General features: G+C 38.3%; 1 protein-coding gene across 2 annotated transcripts in view; it reads right to left on the bottom strand.

Annotated features, from left to right (window-relative positions):
* Positions 1-24,606, bottom strand: part of faf1 (Fas (TNFRSF6) associated factor 1) — a 71,818-nt gene that overhangs the window by 10,169 nt on the left and 37,043 nt on the right. For both annotated transcript variants that reach the window (XM_066643783.1, XM_066643782.1), the window contains exons 9-17: positions 17,990-18,085; positions 16,868-16,991; positions 16,708-16,771; positions 15,980-16,061; positions 11,289-11,443; positions 6,979-7,115; positions 6,802-6,890; positions 3,499-3,579; positions 3,240-3,317 (exon numbers count right to left, since the gene is read on the bottom strand). In XM_066643783.1, coding sequence (XP_066499880.1) covers positions 3,240-3,317; positions 3,499-3,579; positions 6,802-6,890; positions 6,979-7,115; positions 11,289-11,443; positions 15,980-16,061; positions 16,708-16,771; positions 16,868-16,991; positions 17,990-18,085 — 906 coding nt within the window. The remainder of the gene's footprint in view (positions 1-3,239; positions 3,318-3,498; positions 3,580-6,801; positions 6,891-6,978; positions 7,116-11,288; positions 11,444-15,979; positions 16,062-16,707; positions 16,772-16,867; positions 16,992-17,989; positions 18,086-24,606) is intronic.

Here is a 24,606-nt window from a genome sequence, read left to right as displayed (position 1 = left end):
CTGCTCCTCTGGGATTTTCACCTCTAGCTTGTTGTTCCTGTTGTGACACTGGGTAGCATATGCTGTGACAACATGTGCCGCCTTTATTTACCCACTGTAATGCAATTATATTTCATCAAAGTGTACAACAGTAGCTCATTAGCAGCTGCAGGCTTTGTGTGCACGTGTGCCGGCCCTGCTCCCTCAGGTAAGAAGCCGCATGGAAAGACCTCTTTGGGGGATGAGCAGCGTCCCTCTCTAGATCAAAACCGTACTCAGAGAGAGAGAGATAAAATGTCTGTGTGTGTGTTTATATATTTTCAGCACACATATACACACACACACACACACACTGTCTTTTTCTGCCTCTAGGGCTTTAGTAACAGACGAATCACAATGATATAGTGTGTGTTACTCTCACCAAACTTGCTTACAAAGAGCACTTGATAGCACCACTTTCATTGGGAGAATAACTAACCAAAATCTGTGTGCGTGCGTGTGTGTGTGTGTGTGCGCGCACATGCTTGAATTGCACCTGAAAAAAGACACAATAATGACATCACCACTCCCCCTTTTCTCTCTTCTTTTCAACCACAGGGGACACAAAAGAGCCCAAATCACAGAGAGCATTTCCCCTCTCTACCCTCTCTATACTGTTTGTCTGAACCCATTGTCTTGGCACATATGCAGTGAGGGCCCATGAGCATGACAGCGTGTGCTTGTGTGTGTGCGCGCGCGTGCACGCGTATGTTTGTGTGTAACTGTGTTGCCGCAAATCTTGGCCAGACTCCAGGTGGAAAGCATCATTCTGCTTTGTTTATTCATGCACAAGTCAGAAAAAAAAGAGACACCAGAATGTGCACATTCACAAACATAGGCAGTGTATGACAGCTGTTACCCACTAAAAGCTTTACAGACTCCCTCAAATATCTGCCATCTTTCTACCTGGCAGCAAAGAAATTGACCCCATTAACCAAAGCAGGGAAGAAACAGATTCTATGATGGCTAGCAAATGTGTATTATTCTTTGCCGTTCCAGAGAAGAGGCAGGTTAATTGCAGTTGTGCTCTGTAGCCTGTCTGAGATCACAAACAGATTTATTATGTCATATAAGCAAAGCCTACAACTGTGCATGACAGATAAAGAATATGTTAGACTTCACCCGTTTCACAGTCCAGGGAATTCGCATCAAAAAAGCGTGAAATTGCTGTCATATATGCGTGACAGTGCAGTCTTTCACAGAACCGGCACAGAATAAATAACTACTGCAGGTGCTAGGTGCAGGTGATTTTATCTTTGCCTGTGTGTGCGCAGGCGTTTCCTCTGCATTGCGTGGAGTGCAGAGTCCCTTAGGGTTCATTACAGACAGCAGGTGAGCAGCTTCAGAAAACCTCACTCTCATTAAAACACACGCACACACACACACACACAAACTGACCTGCCACAATTACTCCCAACTGCCTTTGTCTACATGCTTATCTACTGAATATGTCTTATACATTAAAAGCTTAATCCATAAGGGCCAACAGAAAACTAAAGTAAGCTATTGTGAGGTATCATATGTCTGAAGATACACTGTTGCTTACAAGCTTACAATTTTACTCCATGGCAATGGATTGCATGCAAAAAGAGAAAGGACGGAGAACTGGACTGAGCTAATTATAAGCTTTTGTTGAGGCCTGTTTAACTAATGTGACAAATCATCTCATATAGCAGGTTCACATCAACGAACAACGCAGCTTTATATTACTGAGTAAACACACAATAAGCAGCTCATGGGGAGGGCCAGGAAGTCTGAGTTATCAGCTTTCCATTTAAACCTGCATCTGCTTTGTGCGTTTTTTTGTGTGTGTTGTGTTGCTTTTGTGAAGCAGGGATTTAATATGAGCTGATGTGTTGTGCATTTCAATTCAGTAAATGGACAATAACATTTGTATGTGCCACAAACAGCAGAAAGGTGGTTTTCTTATTTTACATGGACCTGTTTGTTAGTCAGAAGTCTAACTCAAGCCTGTTGACACTAAATTGTTGACACTAAAATCTATTTTTAATTCTAAATCCAAGATTTATCTTTACCACTTTAATACTTAGGGCGTTTTCACACATGAAAGTTTGAACCAAGTGGTTTGTTAAATTTTATACATTTGATCTGGTAAGTTTTGGTTTCACACTGCAACACCCTGCTAAGTTGCTATTTACTAATATTACTAGTTATTTGGGTCTCAGATTAAGCTTATATTCTATGTAAGACACAAACACATACATTGTTTCCATACGTAATGCTAACTTATCTGCCAGATTTTTATTTGCATTTTCCACCTTAAATGGTTAAATTTGATGCACTGGCTGATTTATGAAGTGTCCCAAGTCACACCTTACTTTTCTAATACTGAGTGCCCTCCTCATAATGATGCTGTATTAATTCATACCCTATGTAGTGTGTTGTTTGAGATGAAGCAAAATTAAAAGAGTAGGAACTTCAGCTTTGTTTTTAGAAACGTTTTTTACATTTAACTCATACTTACTACAGTAACACTACATAAAACCAAGACAATGGATGTGAGAGACTGGAGAGTGGTGTTAGGTTATTCTTCCTCATGTGCACCTAGCAGTAACACACACATACCTTAAAGTTTTATATTAAACAATGCTCACTGCAGTGATTATGCACTGTTTTCACGTAAGGCAGCGTGGTATGGTTGTGGTAATACATTTAAAATTAAATTAAAAGTACTGCATAAATGTTTTCTACTCTAGTTATCTTTCCATAGCAGTATCTTGCATTGAAGAGGGAACCCTTCTTAAAAAGTTATTTAAAATAGAAATAGCTACCTTGATGCACTCATGCAACAAAATAATTAATTGGGGAAATGCCACAATTTGTGTGACAAATACAAAAGGATTTAGCAAATGGATAGCAATTATGTCATTTCTGTAACAATGTCACCTTTCATGTGTGTCACAACATGTACAGTTTGATGTGTGTATAAGAAAGAACGGTATGCTTAATGACAAATTTGTAAATGTCAGGTAAATTACAGTGTCATACCAAACATGCCATACTTCAAATAGAATACTACGCCTCAACACCTAAATCCCTACGGAGCTGGAGCTGCCCTTGCCACTGAATGAAGTAATAGTTCAGTCTGTAGGACTCTGACCAACAAATGAATGATACAAAGACTATGTAAAAAATAATAGCAATTCACAGCAGTGACGTTATTAAACAGTGGCATTTTATACCATGAAGTCAGTGCTCACCTCTCGTTCCTCTTCCTGCTCTTTCCTAATTCGTTCCTGACGTACTTGCTCTGCTTCTTCACGCTCCTGTGCTTCTCTCTTTGAAAGTAAAGAAGTTAAGCAAATGTAAAATAGCCTAAAACCAGGAACCAGTTTTTAAAATTGAGTAAATAATATACTAAAGTTCACCTTACATCCAACAGTTTTCTGCTGTTGACTCCAGTTATTAAAATTAATTTAAAAGTTGGAGCATCACACCAATCAATTTGCATTCACAAACCTTTTTGCGATCAGCTTCTAAAGACAAGCGATACGCTTCATCCTGTTCTCTCTTCACCATTTCTCTGGCCTCACGTTCATCCTGAAAGGAAGAAAAATGATCTTATACGTTTTGGTTAAATTATATTACATAAGAAATAAAACTATACCAAAGTTAAAACACAAAAAAACAAGCACTAAAACAAGAATAAACAGGGTTGCTTTGAAGTATAGGGCATGATTGTGTGGCTGTAGTGCTGACAAAGAAAACATCCGATTGACAAACTGAGAATCTGAAGTAGACTGAAAGAGTATCATATGGGTTCCACTACATACACTAGAGGGACCTTTTATTCTATTGTGTCTGTGTGTCTATTGGAAAGGTTTCTGTTTGTTGGGGGGCACCCAGCTGCACGTCGACCTGCTGAGTTGTAAAGCAGTGGAAATTCTACAGTTTCTTCTGTGTGGTCAGGCCCCTGCCATTGTTTCTGGTCTAGTGAAAAGCAGGTCGGTCTGTTCTTCAGGCTAAACTGTGTGGGGAGCTGTGAAAGAGTAAGGATACAGAGGACTGGGGAGGAGAATAAAAAATGGGATCACACTGGGTGATCAAAGCAATGAGAAATACATCCTGAAATCGTACTCAAGTGTGGGGGGGCGGAGTATATATGCTAAAGTTTGTTTTTTCTACTGGTACCTTCTTCAGGAAACTTTCTACCACCCCTAAAAAAAAAAAAAAAAAAAAACTACAACATTAAAAAAAACAAAACACAGTTTTGTGCTGAGAAAGGAATTAATAGTATGTAAATAAGTCATTCTGCTTACCTCTCTACCTTATTTGTGAAAGAAGTGAAATTAATACAGAAAACCTTAACATAATTCAACAATCTGACAAAAGAGTCAGATGTCACCTAGTCAGAGATACCTAGTATTCACATTAATATTTATAACTGAGCACCACTCACTTGAAAATGAAACAATGACAAATATACCCTTTTGTACAAAACATGTTGGTTTTAACAGATTCATTTTTTCAATATATCTCTATAAAAACACAGCCTCATTCCACCCGAAAACTAGACATTTGGTCATATCTTGACACTCATACAGGAATGCTTTTGTGATCTTGGCAGAAGAATTAACGCTGTCTGGTTATTTTTTGTTCATGAGCTTCAGACTGTGTTTGTGTCCACGCAGACATACACACAATGGTCATTCTGAGTCACCTGACTAATGCACACAGCTGACCTACCAACATACAGCCTTTACAGTATATACTAGAGAATTCTTGCAGTCATTACCTCTGTTCCATTACCGTGATATCACTGTGACACACACACACAAACATACACACACACACACTTACTTCACATTGCCTTCCTAGCCAAAAGAAGCAATTAATTACACCCAGAGAGACTGAAAAGTGCCTGGGTGAATCACACTGGGCGTTTTCCACCACAAGTTTAGCCATGTGTCAGACAGACAAAGTTTAACAGTACCTCGGCTATTAGAGTTTTGTCTCTGATTTTATCAATGTGCTAACCAACCCCAAACCCTTTGTCTCTCATATTGTCACTGTCCAACAAAAAACTAATTTCTCCAAAACAGCAGCCAATGTAACAATATTTTATTCTAAGTAAATTTAAAGCATTTTCTGATCCAATGTGAATGACAACTTCTGGTTTCAAATGATGCAGAGGAAACTAAAAATTTACCAAAATATAAGATAGGTGTTTTTGAATGGACAGCAACAATATGTTCTTACATATTCCATTAGAAACCTAAAAAGTAGTTTTTAATTTAAAACTGTAAATATATGGCTGATTGCTGCCTAAAAAACTCAATCTCATACTGTTAAAAAATAAATTAATAAATAAAACAAACACATGCAGACATAAATCTGGGTAACAAGATATAAACTAATACAGAAATTTGTAATTTGAATTCCAAAGCTAGAGCAGCCCAAACAGCAGCATATGTATTCTGTAGCTTTTCACATGTAATGATTTTCTTATAGCATTCCTGTGCACAGCACAGCACTGCTGAGAAATGCCATCTAAGACAGAGGGATGTCATCAGTAATCAAATCAACCAAGCAGCCAGAAGGGATGATTAACCTGCGCTTGCTATCGAAACATTTCCCACCAAACGACAGACTGCTTCACTCACCACACTGCTATGTGGACTGATCTCCGAGTGAAAACATCTAAATGAGTTGAGAAGGTACAAGTAGGTATCAGACCACAAGAGATGTTCTTATCTATTGGAGAGTGTTTGATAAATATTCCATAAATGTGTATATTAGCAAAACTATCCAAAATGTGATATACAATGCAAACAAGGAGGCTTATCATGAAAGAGAAACAAAATCTAATAATATCAACAATACTAATAACTTTTGGAAAATAACTTTTCCTTCAATTACCACTGTTAGTAATAGTAACTTTATCATTAACATTTCCTATTTTAATCGTCATAATTGGTTTATTTGTTAGTCTTTATTTGCCTGTAATGAATAAGAAATTTGTGAGTGTCCAAATATCAACTAAATATTAGCTATACAATTTACAACAGAAATAGTTGTAGTTACTACACAATAATTACTGCACAATAGTTACTACACAAATAACTATTTTGCAGCATTTATTTCAAAGAGTAGAACTTTAATACTGGCTTGTTTTATATACACGTTAGGCCATATTTTAAATCACTATATCATTTTATACACAAAAACTGTGTTGCTTTGTGCTCTATTCTTATGGCTGTCTTCTGAAAGACACAGGCTTAGAGAGCAAGGGTCAAAGTCGCTTTACAGTTTTCCCTTCTGCCATATGAAACAGGTACAATAGGTCATGCAAACATTCTTAACGTAGTTGTACTGAATGGATACAGCACACATCTCATTTTAGTCCTAGTCTTTGTGTCAGACTTTATTTGCACAGAGGGCATTGATTTAAAACAAGCTGAGGCCACATGTGGTGAAAGCATATAGAAATGGCATCCTGTTCACTTTGTGATCACTACAGAATCCCAGACTATAACAAAGTAGCTAATGAATTGTGCTTTCTTACTAACCAAAAATGTGGAACACTTTGTGATGGCTGTATGACTGGGTCAATTCTGGGGACTACAAACAGTTGTTCTTTGTTACAACTTGTTCCTTAGACTTTCCATTCTATGAACTCTGAATATCAGGTAGAAAGACAAATACACAAATCTCGAGTTGTGGCCTATTGGTATTATGAGCAGGGTACAATTAAATCATTTAGCAGCTTCTTTTATTAAAGGGCGCATTGGAAAAAAACTTGTGATTGCTGTTGTCTCACACCTCATCTCTGATGTCCTCCTGCTGTTGAGCTGTGAAGATCTCCATTGCTCCCATCAATCTCATCATTAGTTCATCAACTGTTGTGTTACCTTTTAGAAATAAACACACAAATATTCAAACTGCCACATAATCATACTATAATCAGAAGTGTTTAGAATCATCCATAAAGAAAGTTACCTTGAATAACATTTAAAACTTCATTGGAGGTACGTTTGCCCATAACGATCAGTAGCAAGGGGAACTGGTCAGTTTTGTACGTCCGTATGGTCTGTGCAACGACACTTCCGAAGTGCCTTGTACACATAGTGAGTAGTCTGGATTTGGGGAATGTAAAAAAAAAAAAAAAAAAACAAAGGACATACTTAAAGCATACTTATGGTTAAGTGACAGGTCAGCCAAGACACATATAGAGAGATTCTACTACTGGTAGACAGACAAACAGACAAAATCATAAAATGTACAAACACAAAGAAGAAGTCAATGAAGATTCTAGGATAATCACATCTTGATAAGAGAAGATGACTCATTATATTGTTAAAAAAAATAAATCCAGCTTTTCTTGAGTGACACCACTCTACCTCTAAATACACCACCAAACCAAATTAGTATTCCACTCCTGCCTCACTGAATTTGATAGGCCAGGGAGGATTTCTTATTCCATTACAAAGACAGAACTTTAAATTAACATTTCGCTGAAGGAAAAGGGTAGCACGCAGGCTTGCAGAGCTCACAGTAAATGTCATAATATTAATGAATTGCTATAGACTGAATGCAAATATAGATTAGATTCTCTCCTCTTCCTTTAATAAGTGCGGCCTTAATAACAGGCAAGTAAAATAAGGTGATGGAACAGATGACTGAGAGGGGTCACAAAGAGAGAAAAAAAAATGAGAGAGATAAAGAAAGAGACGAAGAGTAGTTTATTATGAAATGGAATTGAGATTTGAATGAAATTACTGAGTACTTCAAAATAGAAAGAGCAAGTGCAAAAAGTCAGCTAAAGCTTCCTACACATTACTCTGAAATCGCTTTCACAAAGAGATCATCTTATTTAACATGAATATTTAATCTATCATTTCCTCAGAGCACTGTGGACCTAGTGTATTATTACGAAGCACAGGTGTAACCCGTAATAACAAAAGATACATATAGAAAATATAGGACTGATAGTTCCTTAAATATTTTGCATAGTCAAGTGGTTTAAAAACAAGTCACTGTACAAATACACTTGCAGTAATTGCCAAGTTCCCATTCATTGGTGAATTTGGCAGTTGACTGTCACATCAGCGATGCGGAAGAAATCTGTGAGAATGTTAAAGAGTTTTCAGAGCTCCTGAGGGGAGTTCTTTCCTCTAAACTGGCAACACCTGGTCTTTAAAAAAAATCTCATCATGGATGGCTTGGTAATGGGAGTGACATTTCACATATCTCTCTTTCATATGCCTCATTCATTTCATATACTCCGATGTTAAGAGATCTTTCCCACACTGTCAGCCCGCCTCTAATAACTTTGGGGAGTATCCCTTATCAGGCCATGATATAAGGCCACTCAGAATTAGCACAGCATCACAAAACAATTTTTTTGACTAAATATATACAGCAGGAAGTTCGAGTCCCACTCTGGGTGACTGTCTGTGAGGAGTTAGGTGTGTTTTCCCCGTGTCTGCGTGGGTTTCCTCCCACGATCCAAAAACGCATGTTGGTAGGTGGATAGGCGACTCAAGTGTCCATAGTTTGAGTATGTGAGTGTGTAACGCCCTGTGAAGGACTTGCACCCCTCCAGGGTGTGTTCCTGCCTTGCGCCCAGTGGTTAGACAATGAATGAATGAATGAATGAATAAATGACATCAGTAACTGTATTTCTCCAGTAACTGTATTTTACCCTGAGGACCTGTTTTTGTACCAAAAAAAAAAGTTAGTCATAAATGTTTACTCTGTACAGTGGGTATAGAATTCCACTTCCATCTGGCAGGGTTAGGCACAATGCAGTGTTACACCCCAAGAAACAAATAGAGAATTGTACACACCACAAAATAATTTAAATAGTTAATGGCATGATGGCTCTTGTGTCTGGAGAATTAAGCCAAGAGAACAAAGACATCACAGCAGAGATGCTGTGCTTTCTGTGCCATCTAAACAGGACAGCAACTGTATTAAATGGACTAAAAACTCTATACAGCCTTTCAGATGTTTACACTAAACCAAGTACCAGGGCAAACACGAGTCCTTCTTCCACATTCAGCATAACACTGAATGAAACAAATGAGTGTAAAGTCTTAAATTATTTTCAGATACATTATAGATGTTTTCTCAGTTCACAACCTCTTTCAAACCTTAGGGAACACTTGTTTTCAATGTAGTTCTGGAATGGGTGTATGTTCTGGTGCTTGGTTTGATAAATGTAAATATCTATAACTGTGGATAAAGAATTTAACCCTAATGCAGCCACTGTGCTGCTGAGAAAACTAGGCAAAGCACTTCTTTGCTGTGATGTCCCCATTTTGTCGGTTTTACTGTCTGGACACAGGAGACACTGGGCCATTAACTGGTTTGCCAAGCTGACCAATCTTTGTTTAGAGTGAGGTTTGGAACTTTGACATAAAAAAACAGTGGAAATACACAAATACAAATAAAAATACATTTTTAAAATATTATATTTGTTCAATTTATTTGATTTATTCATTTTTTAATCCTCCACAGGCTGGTTTTTTTTTTTTTTTTTTTTTAGAAAATATGAAGCAATTAACATTATTGCAACACAAAGCTCCATTGTTTTCAGGCTTATCTATTACACTTAAATATTAATAATCCAAAAACCTTCTGGAACAGAAACAGAAATTAAACTATAAGTCACACATCTGGATAAAATCAGCTGCTGAGAGGGAGTCAAGGCTGTACCATGTTATTTATAACTGTTTACAAATGGCAAAATTGTTCAAATATAAACATGATACAAAAGTAAAAAAACTGCTTATTAAGATCTCATAATAATAAGGTTTATTGGTCTCAAAGGTGATAATTACACCAGCATGTACTCAGTAGATTTGGATTTATGCATAATTAATCTCTGTGTTAAAGAGGCAGACAAGAGTGGCACAGCAGTTGTCCTTGCAAAGACGTAGTACTGAGACTTAATCAGTCTACCTCTTTCACCCACACATAAAATTCACCAACCACTGTGTATGCTGCCAATCATCAGTCAGGAGTCTGCGCAGGAGCGTGAGAATGTGCAAGGAAGTTTGTGTGGGTGTGTGCGTGCGCGCACAAACACACAGACGTGTGAGAGTGTGTTTCGTCGTTGGCATTGTGAATAGCCCCAGATGTTGTCCGCCTTTAATCTGTGGTAGAAAGGCCCAGCTGGGGCAAAAAGCACTAGGGGAGAGCCAGAGGAATGGAGGCAGGGCCCCAGCTGAAGGAGCTCCTGCAGGAGCAGGGTCACTTGCTGCCTTTCGTAAGCAGCCTGCTCTGGGAGGAGGCCTTTGGGGTGAAGCCTAGTGGAAGGAAAAGCCGAGGCCTGCCCTGCAGCAAAGCCTGCTGGGCCCAATCAAGACTCCATCTGCCGCCTGACCAGGCCTTCCCTCCCTTCACCTCTTTCTCTCACCTTCCTTATTTTTCCTCAATGGTTCTTCAAATATTAGCAGATTCTTTTGAATGATAACCGTTTCTGCTTAGTCATGATTAGCAGTTAACCTATGAGTCTAAAATCACAAACATTTTCAATTTATAAAACAATTAGAAGAAAGTTGTATAGCTACAGCTCTGAAATCTGACTGATTGAATAGACACCCACTCCATTCTGTGTCAATATAAAGAAATGAAAATGTGTTATTAACAAATAACGGGGCCAGATTAAAATAAGTACAAAATTAGATAATAGAGTATATAATTAGCATTTTCAAAAACTAAAAGGAACCTTAAATGGCAGGAATATACAATTATAGCCCAAAAAAGCTGTAATTTGTAAAGTTTAAAAATGGAAATGAACAACTGCAATATTTGCTTTAGATGTGGGATATATTTTGAGGAAGAAAGGGAGAACTTGACGACCTAATGACTAACATTCACTATTTAACCTCAACAAGAGTACCCACCTAACCTTTATACCAGATGATCTTATGATTCCAAATTTGACTGACTGATAAAAACCATAAAATCCAAAACCCAATCACTCTCCTCCACCCTTTGCTAAAATGAAGACATTCTCAGCAGTGGGACTGAATGAGAACTAGAAGTCTAACTGACCCTTTATTGGGGCAGATTAGTGCAGATTGCCCTGTTGGGGCCTCAGAGAGCAAACACAACTGCTTTTGTCAAAAGACCCTATAAAGAGGGAGAGGGAAGAGAAAATGGGGGAGGGGTGAAAACCCTCATTAAGAGATCATCCATTTTGGGTGTGAAAATGCTTCCGATCGAAATGTTTTCAAGGGGGGGTCAGCGCCTCTGTATGAGAGCGTGAGTGCAAGGATGCATGTTTGTGCGCGCTTTACCTGGCTTTGTTAGCTTCTTTAGTGACGTCCCAGGCCCATGTGATGAAGTTTTGGCTGAGATATGAGACTATGGACTCTGCACACATCATCTGGGAGCAGAAGACATTGCTGAGAACACTATCGTCATTATGGAGGTAGATAGCCAGCAGCTTTCTCTGAGGAAAAGAAAAAGCAAAAGAGCAAAAATTCATTATCTCCCATTTAGAGCAGAACAGCAAAGGGGAAAGGATTTTAATTTTAATAAGATCTTGTAAGTTCCAAACAACGGCATCCAACATCTCAACGGGCCTATGAAGACATCACATCCCCTAAGCCTGGCTCTATGCTTCTATCTTATTGCATGGAGGGGTTTAAAACAGCATACTCAGAACATGCCGCCCAAGCCTCCATGCACAGAACCCCTAGCACCTGCAGAGGCCAAACCCAGAGCCAAGCTAATACTCAAACCAAAATCAAATCAACGCGGGGTAAATAAAACTTTCTTTGAGGCCGCCAGCGACAACACAAAAAGCGAACAAATCACTTTATTTGTTTTGCATCAAATGCCAATGCCCTTCCTCTGCAGCACAGGTTAGCAAAGAGGAATGCGCATAATATTGATGGACGAAGGATTCACAGATGTTTACACCATCATGCGAGAGCAGCTAGTTGTCGGAACAACTAATTAAAAAACAAACACCGCCACAAACACTAAAGGTTTCTCAGGACGAGTCAGTGGAATAAAACCCAGCAAATTACAAAACAACTCGCAGCCCGTTTTCTTTTGCTGACCCCCTGACGTTTTTCTCTCCAGCACCGCAGAGGGATTTCAGAGTAGCCCATAGCAGTAAGCAGGTCTGGCCAATGAAGGAGATCGAGGGGAAAGCACGAAGAGATGAGAAAAAGTTTGGACTTTACACTGGTGTGTATGGAGCAAGGGCTAGAGTAGTGCTGCTGTGTTTGCACAGCGATTAGAGCTTTAGAATAAGCAGCATGGCTCCTAGCGGGATAAAACTCGGGCCTCTTTCACTTCTCCAATTCAACACCCTGAAAAGATTAAACACTCATGCTGGGCGTACAAGCAAATGCAGCATGGATGGAGGGAAAGTTTTTGCCCAAAAAAAAAAAAAAAAGAAAGAAAGAAAGAAAAATGAAAGCAGGGTGTGACATGAGACACACACACACACACACACACACACACACACACACACACACACACCTCTTTCACACTTGCAGACTTTCACCCCCATAATATTTTGCCCCGAAGCCATAAAGAAGTTGGTACGGAGTGTGAGAGAATGTGTTCACCTCGAGCTGTGAAGACGTTTTGACCTATTGAGGCTTCTAAGATTTCCTGAGAGGAGTGAGAGAAGGTATTCTCGCTAATAACAGTCTTTAGTCAGTTCCCTTCGTTTCACGCCCCTCTATTAGGACGGGCCCCTCCTTGCCACTTTCATCACATTGTTGTCCCACGCTCTCCCAGCTCATCTTTTGTGTGGCTTTTCTTAGCCTGCAGAAATCAGGGCTCAGTCCAAATTACTGGGTCTGTTCAGGGCTAGAAACTGACCCAAAAGCTCTCGTCCTGATCCCGACTTCATCCCACCTGCTCAGGACAGAGCAGGTTGAGAGGAATAAAGAAGGGAAGAAGGGAAGGAAAAAGGGAGGAAAAGAAGAAAACTGATCTGTCCTGTGAGCAGGAGTGTGCAGATTTTCACACAGCCGCTGTCTGATAACACTGAGGTCTCAGGCCCCTTAACAGTGGGCCACTGCGAAACTGCCAGTGGCGGTTAGGCTGTCCTGAGGATTAAAGCGCAAGACAAAAAACCTACTGCCAGCCGCTTTGCACTGCAAACAAAGCCGATCATTATAGGCAACATGAGTGGGAATTCAGTCATAACAGATCTGACCAGACACACTGACAACCTGTGCTACCTAATATTTATAGTGTTTTTATATTACATTTTTAAACTACAGTACCATAGCCTGCTTAAGTCAAAGACCATCCTTCATATCACTGGATACATTTTCACTTTGACAGAGACTCCTCCTACGAATCACAGAAAAAGTCTTATAATATCTCAAATGGTATGGGTATGTTGCAATACCAAAAAGAATGTGGTGTTTTTTTTTTAAACCAACATTATGTTATTGCTTTCAGAATAATGGACTGATAGACTGAATAATGACGATACAGATGTGGCTTGTGATTTTTGTGTACACCCAATTATACAGCTGAAGTAAGGAAATAGCTGAAAAGTCACTTTGTATTACTGGGGGATGGGAAATATTTCTTGTGAAACTCCAGTACGAGACTTCTATGCAAGTCAGACTTATCACAAGACAATAAAGATTAACGGCAAAAAATTATAAAAACATAGGAGCTTTTTCTCACACAAACGCATTTACATAGAAATCCATATGTTTCCTTTGACAGGCATCTGTCTCTGCACAGCACAGTGAATAGATGTTTGAATTGTAGGACGTTTTTAATTACAGTCAACATGAAGCATAAAGAGCGGGCGAGAGAGAGAAAGCGCGAAAGTGATCGGCCTCTGCAGCCTGTAGAAAAGCAAACAGTGGGAAATGAAGAGTTCATATTACTGCTCTCTCATGACCCCCACCCTTGGAGTACATGCATTCTGATCAATTGCTTTAACAGATGCCACAAAGCACTGAAGGGGGAAAAAAGAAAAAGAAAAGAGGGGGAGAAAAAAAAAAACTGCATTGATCAGCTAATGTCATTCTAACCAGCCAGAACACTGACAGTGTTTTACAAGTTTATACAAACAGTATGAAGGGAGTATGAGCTTTCGCACAGCAATAACATGAAGCGTTTATAACAACACAGGGTCACACAGATATTAAAAATATGACGTGTGGTAAAAGTTTTTGATCATATTACACTGGCAAAGAGCAATCATTCCACTCATTACTGCATACAAAAAAGTGAGGGTGCAAAACCTTCTTAAGGAATTATTCTTCCTCTGTGTCTGACTCCACTGCTCCACTATGAAGCAATCGTCTCATGCATAACGGATACGCTGGAGAAGCAATGAATTTTGATGCGTCTTTGTGTGTGAGCAAGAGTGGGGTTACTGTGATTAGCTGGACGTTAAGGGGATTTGAGCAGAGGCCTGGCTGTTGATGGGTGGCCTGACAGCAGAGTCTTACCACTGATCCCTGTGGCTGAGCTCAAGGGTCCTCAGCATTTTCATTAAGGGCGGATTGGGAGCATCACTGCCTCTCCAGAAACACTTCATCAAATGTAGTGTTTTACTTAGTGATTAGCCTCGGAGGCCTTTGAGAGAAGAGCAAGGACACACACACACTCACATAACATCCGTTTAATGAGCAATCGAAAGAGATGAAGGACTAAGACTTTGAACGGTCTTTTATGGAAGTGGGGACTGGGGTGTAATATAATACAGTTTGATGGGGGAAAGCAAGATGAATGAGAGGAAAGAAAATTAAAAGACAAAAAAGGGCCAGGGTAGTCAAGATGCTAAATAAGACAAAGCCTCTCACGCATGTCCGAATAACACATCTGTGGTCAATCGCGAAAAACACTACATATTCTAGACGTATACAGTACTGGAACGTAAAAAACACAAATAAATTATTTAATATCTAGTCAATAAGTACTAATTATTAATTTATTAATAAGCATTTTACATATACAGACTGTGAAACATGTCATTGTCAGAAGTTCATTTGATGAAATTTAACTTTAAGACTGAATGTGTCTTCTCTTGAGAACCTCCTTTGCAGTGATATTTTGCAATTCACCTAACATAAGGCAATATGCTAAGTAAAAACATAAGGTATATTCAAGATGTAGAAGGCAAACAGCCTCACCGAAGTGGGCTAGCTAACGAAAGCAAAAAGACATGGAAGGTCAGCACATTCTTTTTTTTTCTGCTGTGTTTATTTTCAGTGACACTGTGTACAGTTTCCTGATGGAGAGCGGCGGCCATATTGAGCGTGCTTGAACGAGGAGAGGAGATCAGCTGGGTAACAGGCAAAGCGCCAGTCGCGCCTCCCCCTCGTGCTCCAAAACCCCCCAAACATCTTGCTGCTTCCTCCCTGTCTAATAAAACTGTAATCCACACAAGCTGTCAGTTGATACAAGCCTCCTTCAGAGGCCGCGGCGGGAGAAGCAGCACTGAGCCGCTATAAATAAAGCTTCAGCTGTTCTAAAGGGAAACAGGCAAGTTTTAAGGGGGAATTATTTAGACGAGAGGGAGTAATTGTCAGTCAAAACGGCAGAAAGGTTTATATACCTTAGAAGGTTAAAGTGAAGCATGAGGATTTAAAAATGCTGCAAGTTTAGGCACCGCTTGATTTTGAGTTTTTACCAAAGTCTACCACAACTTGAGTCTGTCTCTTTTGACAAACCTTTTCAAATCATTTCATCGACAGGTAATTTCACACCACGTTACAAGAATCCATCTTGAATATATTTTCTGCTTGCAGAGAGAGAGGACAAGCAGTAAAAACAGTATCTATTCTATCAGTGAGAGACAATTATTGATAGATCTTAATCAAATTTGTCAGGTGACGTAAAAAGCTGATTTTGTCAAACAAATCTACTGCCTGCAAGCCACCTGTTAACAATACATGTTTAATATATTTGACCAGCTTTGCTACACATTTAATAATTATTTTTTCTGAATTTGCTGACAGGTAACTGAAGTAATGAGAAATGTACTCACATCTCTGGCTTTGCCATAGAAGGCCTCATGAGATGCTGCCTCCAAGGATCCAATATAGAAGACTGGATGGCAATCTCCATACCTTTCATGAATACAGAAAATCCATGAGATTAGGCATTATATAACTATGCCTCAGAGAGACATCTACAAAGTATGCATCTAATAGAGTGGAAAGTGAGTGGACACAGAGGGGTTTAAAAAAAATAATAAATCAAGCAGCACTGTTGTGTTTGATCCATTCATACCAACTCAACATCACAAAGTCAGTGTAAGTGCGGCGCTAAGAATGATCCATCACACAAATCATACCTGCTGTGGGGGCCCTGGCCATAAACATACAAAGTGAAAGGGGACATTAAAAAACTATGCTGTGCAACAGACAATCGAAGAACTAGAACTCCTGTATGGTCCGTTTTGTTGAGAAAATAAACAGTGACCGTAGAAAAAGGAGGTGGTAATAATGTTATGGCTGATCTCTGTATGTGTTAAGAAAAGGTATGTATTTATAAAAAAAAAAACATACAATAAAAAAAAAGATAAGAAAATTCTCAATACATTTATATTGTCCTTAAGGGGTTATGATACATCTTATATTGCAATGCTTGAATCTGTTACAATAAAACTTCTAGAAACTAATTAATAGTTCAGTCCTTTTAACTGTACAAGTAGTCTTAATTAATGTATGTTTAAACTGTATTTTAGTACTCTGTATTCTTCTGCACTCTCACCTTGATGAAAATTCGGCAGTAAAGTGCAGTAAGGCATCACCCTCATTTTCACTGTTTTCTGGCACTAGGTGAGAAAAAATAGACACAGCAAAATAATTTCAGTTTGTACAAGTCAACACAACTGATTCTCAATCAAAAGAAAAACGAATGATACACTTACTCATTGGAGACTTTCGACAACTCGAGCTTCCCATGCCAAAAATTTCAGATTCATCTACTCCAAATTCAGATGCATCCTCAAAATCATCCCCTTCACTATCACTGACCATGTGAACATCTGTGCACTAATGCAAACAAACAAACACAATTTACATATACATATATACAGACACACACGTATACATACATATATTATTTTTTTGACAGCTGTGGTCAATAATTTTATTATTTCACTTGTATTTATTCATTTGGCTTCTTATTATTATTTTAAAAAATCATATTAGTTGTTATCCTCTTAACTGCTTATTAAATCACTTAAAAAGAATAAAACATGAGTTTAAAACTATAAATGCTGTAAATAACTGTGCTCCCAATATCAGATTCTTAGAGAAAATAAATAAATAAATAAATCACAAGTGGTTAAAACTCAGGGGAATTCATGTGTGAACACAGAACAACTCAACTGTGACGACACAGTGTGTTACACTGCCCATACATGCAGTAAACACAGATTCCAACTGTGGACTGAGGTTCATCCTATACTAAAAATAGTACAGACCCAAAAGATCCTAGGAGGCGCCATGTCACTGATAAATTTAGTATTTCAAATAACTGCTTTATTAGAGTGCACATATGGTCAACAGAATGCTGAACTAAAAAAAATCCACATTCTTGAAATGTATTTACTATAACAATGACAGAAATCTTCCATACAAGATAAAAAATTTAAATATTATTTATTTACATATACCAACTCACATTAATGCAATGCTGAAATTTGATGAGACAAGTTAATGGAAACTACTAGTCACTGTATTACAATTTTATAAAATTCATCAAATGACATTAGCCCTGTGAAGGACTGGCACCCCCTCCAGGTTGTATTCCTGCCTTGTGTCCAATGATTCCAGGTAGGCTCTGGACCCACCTCGACCCTGAACTGGATAAGCGGTTAGAGATAATGAATGAATGAATGAATCAAAGGCATTAATACTATAAATAATTAATAGCATATATTTTGTGCACATTTTCCTGTATTGACTTTGTTTCTGATGGAGGTCTTTCTGAGAAGGTGCATGTTCAGAGATTGTATGATGAGTCATTTTGTATCACTGCACTGTACCTCCTCAGTTGGCTCAAGGGCAGTGGCTGGATATGATCTCCTGCATACACTCAGATGATGGCACGGATAGCTAATCCCAGAGGAGGCCAGCGTCATCTACAAACACACACACACACCATCAGCTACAGAGAAATATCAAAACACATGCAAAACCAAATCACATGAGCAAACCTACTCAAGTCCCTAAAGGCTGGAATGAGGCTGAGTAATGATAGGTAGGATGGATGATTGGTAGCTTGTGAGCTGGAATCATGAACCATCCAATCAACACAAAATCTTAATATTATTAAGACCATTAATTCTAGGAATATTATTCTGTTATCAACCTTTAGGCTTATTACGTAGTAATCACTAGGAATTATTTGGTGACTATCATGAAAATGTACTATGAGAACATTTCATGAAACTACAATAATGTAAACCTCGCTAATACAGGTGAATACATACAAAATATGTAAGCTGAACAATTAACAAATCTTCAGAAATTAGAGATTTACCTGGATTTATTTAATTTATAGTCAATTCAGCCATTAACTACAAGATTTTTCTTTTTAGCCCGAGGAAATACACCAAAAACAAAAAAGAGAAAATTCCACAGTAGCATATAAAATAGCAAATAGTTATACTATAAATGCTTTCAGACCAACAGTGACAGATTTAACAAACAAAGATGGGTGGTGGCTCATCACTTTGTGCAGAACTCAGAGCATTTTGTATGGGAAAATGGACACTGAGTTCACTGTGCCAGATATGAAAGGGACCATCTAGTGCAAAAGGCAACATATGCTATTGCATGTTGGTAAATGGCCTATTGCACATATGTAAAGATACAACTGATATGAAAGCTTACTGGGATTTTAGAAAGACAGATGCTGCCATAATGGTTATGTCTTTTCCAAAGAAGTCTATTTGGAGAGTCCAGCAAGACAATGTCCTCATTCTGTATGTGGCACAACATGCATGAAGCGTGGCTTTACACACAGAGTAAGTGTACTTGACTGGCTACCTTCCAGCTCAAAACGGTCTGCTATGGTGCATCATGAAGAGGATAATCTGACAAATGGTGACCATTGTAGGGCTGTCACGAATACCATTTTTGGACTTCGGAGCTTCGGCCAGGATATTCAGTGAATATTCAAATACTCTGAGAGTGGGGTGGTGTATATTGTTGTAATTAACCAAATCCGCTTCCGAACCCTGCTTTAATATCCCTCTCTCCAGACTGAGCCGTGGCTCAAAGCGTGGCTTTGTTTGCTGCACTCTCTAACCTGCGAACTAGCTCGCTAACTAAGGGCCTACAGCATACACAATTTAGCCAGTTTGAGTGGATGTGCTCTAATTTCAGGCACAAAGCTGACAAAATGAACTGTGGCGTCACCTTGCTTCATTTTTTTAGTGTGTTGTTTTAGCATGTTAGGCTGATTTATATGACTGAGTTTTAGGCTTCATTTGCATAAAGACTTTTATTTTGAAGAGCCTGAATACGGGTGGATTGGGGAGAGCACTGATTTTACTGCTGGAGCGTTGCCTTTATCGATAATCACATTTATCGAAAAATATCTGAATCTCAAAATTGGAAGCAGAATAGATAAACAATGAACAAATAACTGAATACCCCAATATTTGGGGCCAGCCCTCTTGTTTACAAATCAGCTCTCAGTGCCCACTGTAAAATTAAAGCTGCACTTTGGCTCCCAGCATGGCTCTGCTCGCTTAGTTGTTCGCCAACTCGTGCGCTACATGGTTCCACTAAGGGCAAACATAAACCCATGTACACAATGTAATCCAAACTTCTTTGAGGTGTAAAGCTGACAAAATGAACTGTCATGAAATGCTTCGTTGTAAGCATGTTGTTGTATCGCGTTAGGCTCTTTTAGGTTTAGTTCAAGACTTTATGTTGACAAGGCTGAATACATGTGGAGTGGAGTGTTGCCTTTATTGCCACTTTTATCAAAAAAAAAAAATAAAAAATATCCGAATGTCAAAATTATAAACCAAATACCCACCCAATGAACAAATATCCGTATATTCGGGGTCAGACCTAGACCACTGGCCGCTGAACATCTAAAGTTTAGTACCACGTAAGCATGTGCAAAACTGCAACAATTTGTATTTCTGTTCCCAAAAATGTGTAATGAAAGAGACACTATTTAACACAACGATATACATGCTTCTGTCAGAATATCAGACCATTACAGTCATCAAATTGTATTAAATTAAATGCATAATTACAATAATCACTTAACCTGATCAGCCAAAACCTTGGAAATCTTAAAATCTGCCAATTAATTAATGGTTCAAAAGAATAAAACAAAGTGCAGATTTTTGGGCAATGCACAAAATTTTGTTTCTTTAATTTTCTTGAATTTTAGTTAGGCCAGTTTGTTAAATTAAAAAGTTAACTGACTAAGAAAAAACAAAATAATTATTTATATTGATAATTTTCTATAACTGCCTGTCCAAAAACATGAATGAGGTCTGAAATAATTTCATGGAACATTTGAATATAGTCATAAATCTCTGCTACAGATTAGATTCAGAGTATAACATAATATATAATTTTCATCAAATCAGAAATCTGGTTTTAGTATGTAGATACAAAAATAGTCATATCTCTACTGATTTAAAAAGGAAAATCTTTATTAGCAAGTGTGCTTGCATCAGAGTGGGGCTGTGATATGATAGGGTGAGGTGCAGGTCTAGATGTCTCATTAACTTCCCATCTGCAGTGGAAATGTCAGCAGGCCTGCGCACTACAGGGACTCATTAAGGCCTGTCTACCCCTCACACCTCCACAACACCGCTGAACAGAATGCTCCTTTCTTTCTGATCACATCAGCTTTATCAACACTTACCTGCCATTTACTCAATTTACTCGCACTTACCCATGGTAGCATTCAAAATACATCTGCCTGTTTTTTTTGGCGAGGTCCTGCTTTTTTTTCCTCTCTCAACACTTATCTGTGTGTGTTTGTGTGTGTGAGTGGTTAGGCATTACGCTGATGCTAAGCTCAGCACTACATTTTGCAGTGAATTGATCATTTTGTCATTCAATGACCCTGATCATGCTCATCATTTTTTATCCAAAAAATTTGTTCTATGAATAGGGCTCTGATATTTAACTACATCAAAATGCTGCTTTGTGGCCTATTTGTCATAGGAGATGATCAGATATTTTTGGTCTAAAAAAGGGCAGGACTACACACAGCATGGGGTTGTAATCTGTGCTACAGTCAGGTTCTTGAACCAGCTGTGCACTGTGAAATGCGGAGGTAATTACAGCAGCAGCAATTCAGTTTTACATGTAGAAAAACTGCTGAATAATATTTACCCGTCAAAATTGGATTTATACAATCTGCTTACGCATACACACACACATGTTTTACAAATTAGTAAAATCCTCTAGAGACATTGGAAAATTACAAGTGAGTTGAATGCACCAGAGAGAAAAGCAACATTAGAGAAACCTGAACTGTCCACAGAGCAAACATTCTAGCCCACACAAAGAGATGACAGATAGTGTTTCTTTCCTTTCAGAACTAACTACAACAAGTTTACTGTACTGAGATGCCCTGTAAAGTCCAATGGTCTGAGCAGTTAAAGTACACTGAACACCTGGGGAGAAAACACTTAGGTGGATTGCCTTATTGTCCAAACACCTGAGATCTTTTCTTCATGGGTGTCATTGAGAGGGTAGCTACCATTGGATAACACAGAATAATCTTTTCTACGATCTAACCTAAAGACTGTTGTTGTAAAAGACAGTACCCAACAAATCAATGATAAAACCAATAATATATATTTTTATATTCCACAGTAAAAGATGACCAGCCTTGAGTAAGTTGTTTACTAGGTATCATCAATTGCAATTAATTTTGTTTCAAGGCTTCTTTTATGTGTGCAATTTATTTTTTTGGGTAAGTACTATATTATTCGGATGAAGAGGGATATTAAGGGGATTTAAATTCCAACTCAAACTAATAACATTATGAACATTTAAATACAAACCTACATTCACAAGGAAATACTTTTTACTTTGATTTAAGTAAAAACACACATGCTTTTAAAGCTATATTATATTCTTTTTTTCCCAGTTTAAAATAATTGTGTGTCATATGCTTTGTCAGTTAAATTTAGTAAGGACAACTAAGGAGAGCTGTCACTTTAAGGGAGAGTATTGTAGAGCTGCAAACCAGTGCCTGGCTCAATCATCCTTCTCCTCTCTCAGTAATCAAATATGAGAATACTAGCTAAGGCTTCTCAATACTAGGACTTCCTCGTGCCCTCATAAGAGTTTAAATCAAGTTTCATCACTTCATCATACAATGGGGATTTGGAGAAGGGGCAGAAGGAGTTGAGGATATCAGAGACTGAACATATGAAGTAGAGCCTCGTTACACACTTAGTGCCCCTTTCTTCCTCTCACGAGGCTGAGAGACAAGCACTGCTGGCTAGTTGTATGCTTAAGAGCCGCAGGCTACAGGGGAAAGGTCAACACCTTCCCCCACCATCCCCAGCAACCCTTCCCTAAAGCCCTGCTCCAGCAGTGCACAATGAACCAACTCTCCTCCTTTTGGATTCTCTTAATTACCAAACGCATCAAAGGCCCTAACACAGGGGAGACGTACAGAAGATTTCTTTTTCTTTTTATCTCTCCAAACAAACCTTGCACACTACCTAATTCTTTAACTTTTTTGTACTTTTCCATTCTTCTCTCTGCCAGTGAGGGTGAGATAATTGCTGCAGACAGCTGCAGTGTCTACTTCTGAGCTACACCAACACATCACCCCACCTAGTAAGTAAAAGAATAAAAAGAAAAATACAGGCATATAAGGGAAAAAAAGAACTGACAAAGCCCCACCCTAAACACCTGCTGGATGGTGCAGGTTGTGGAACTGGTTGTCAGCCACTGACATTACTAAAGCTTAGTCAACCTACACTAAACCATAAATATTATCTTACCTGTCTTTTCTCTCCAAATTTGCAGGATAAGTTCAACATAACAGTAAATTGATTACACAGTTTATATGACTTGATAAACAATGCTTCACCTGAATCTCACCTGTGATACAATTATATCAATATACAGTTATATTGTAAGGTTATATATATATATATACATATATATATATATATATATATATATATATATATATATATATATACATATATATATATATATATACACAAAATTAAAATAATCTTTTAAATAATCCATCTAGTAAATCAATACAGAGCAGGCATCAGAGAGTAAACAAAATAAATAAATAAACAAACAAGGAGCTAATGAAAGTTGAAAAGCAAAGCAGTTGTTGGAGCCCTGTAAAACCTAGCTGGAAGCCTGCCCTGAAGCATCAACACATTGGACAGGACATGTAAAGCATGTTTAAAGTCAGGCTGCAGGGGCAAGAAAGAGAGTCAGAAGCAGCAGGTTGGTGGTTTGGTGGTGTGAGGAGGTGTGTATATCTCCCCGCAGACAGCAATCTCACCAAGGGCTCTGGCAGCTTAGCACTGAGCCCTGTCGCTACGGCAACCAGCAGGCCCAATAAGCCTCCTCCACGAGTCTACAAGGTGAAGAGCCCATAAGAGGCGCAGGGCACGCAGCCCCTCAGAGAGCAGCCGCAGTAATACATTAGCAAACACCCTGAAACACTGGATAAATGTCAGCAATTATGGGGAACGGACTCTAATAAGGACGTTTCAGAGGCTGTCAATCATTCCCACAGGTGTTTCATAAGGCTGCTGGTCAGGAAAGAGGTGTGTGTGTGCGTGTGTGAGAAAGAATGAAAAACAGAGAGAGTAAGAATTAAAAAAGCGAGAGAGAGAGAGAGAGATGTTTTGGATCACAATATCACAACTGACCCACAGACTTCCACTTATATATTGCTCCATATGATCCGTTTTGTGCTTAGTAAGTAAAATTACTATATATTACAATGATAAACTTTCTGATAACATCATTGAAATTATCATTACAATAAAAAGATTACTGCATATTTCCTTAAAAGTATGATTAGTCCTGTTTAACTAGACAGTGCAAAATTAGAATAAATCCTACCCAGGTTTTTACATCAATGTACGATGCAAATGTTGCCCCCTTTTCATTGTATATATTAAACAGCTGATTGTAGATATAGTAATAGATATGTTCTGTTAATATTTGCAGATGCTATATTAATGCCAGATCTGCTTATTTAAAACCTGAAAGAGACTGACACAGATGAATAAAGATGAATGTTAGTGAAGAAAGCAAGAAAAATAAAGAAAAAACTGAGGTCTGTCCAGACCTGGCTAAGGAACATGGAGTTTTTACTGGGGTTTATGTATTGAGAATGACAACTATAACACCACCATTAAAACACTCCCAAATAATAATATTGTTCAGCGTAGGTTTACTGGGTTTAATCTGGGATTTAAATAATTGTTAAACACTCTATATATTTATATTACTACTACTCAGACTATTATATAATAATATGTAATAATAATAATTCTATAATAATACTTCGGTTGTTATTGTTATTATTGTTGTTGATAGTAGTAGTAATAGCATTCACATACTAGTACTTTGCAATAATGGAAGGTGTGCTTTGTGATAACAGAATATGTGCCTAAAT

The sequence above is a fragment of the Hoplias malabaricus genome, chromosome 14, assembly GCF_029633855.1.
Source record: "Hoplias malabaricus isolate fHopMal1 chromosome 14, fHopMal1.hap1, whole genome shotgun sequence".
Taxonomy (NCBI): Eukaryota; Metazoa; Chordata; class Actinopteri; order Characiformes; family Erythrinidae; genus Hoplias; species Hoplias malabaricus.
The sequence above is the reverse complement of the archived record's forward strand: the minus strand, read 5'-3'. Positions and strand labels throughout refer to the sequence as shown.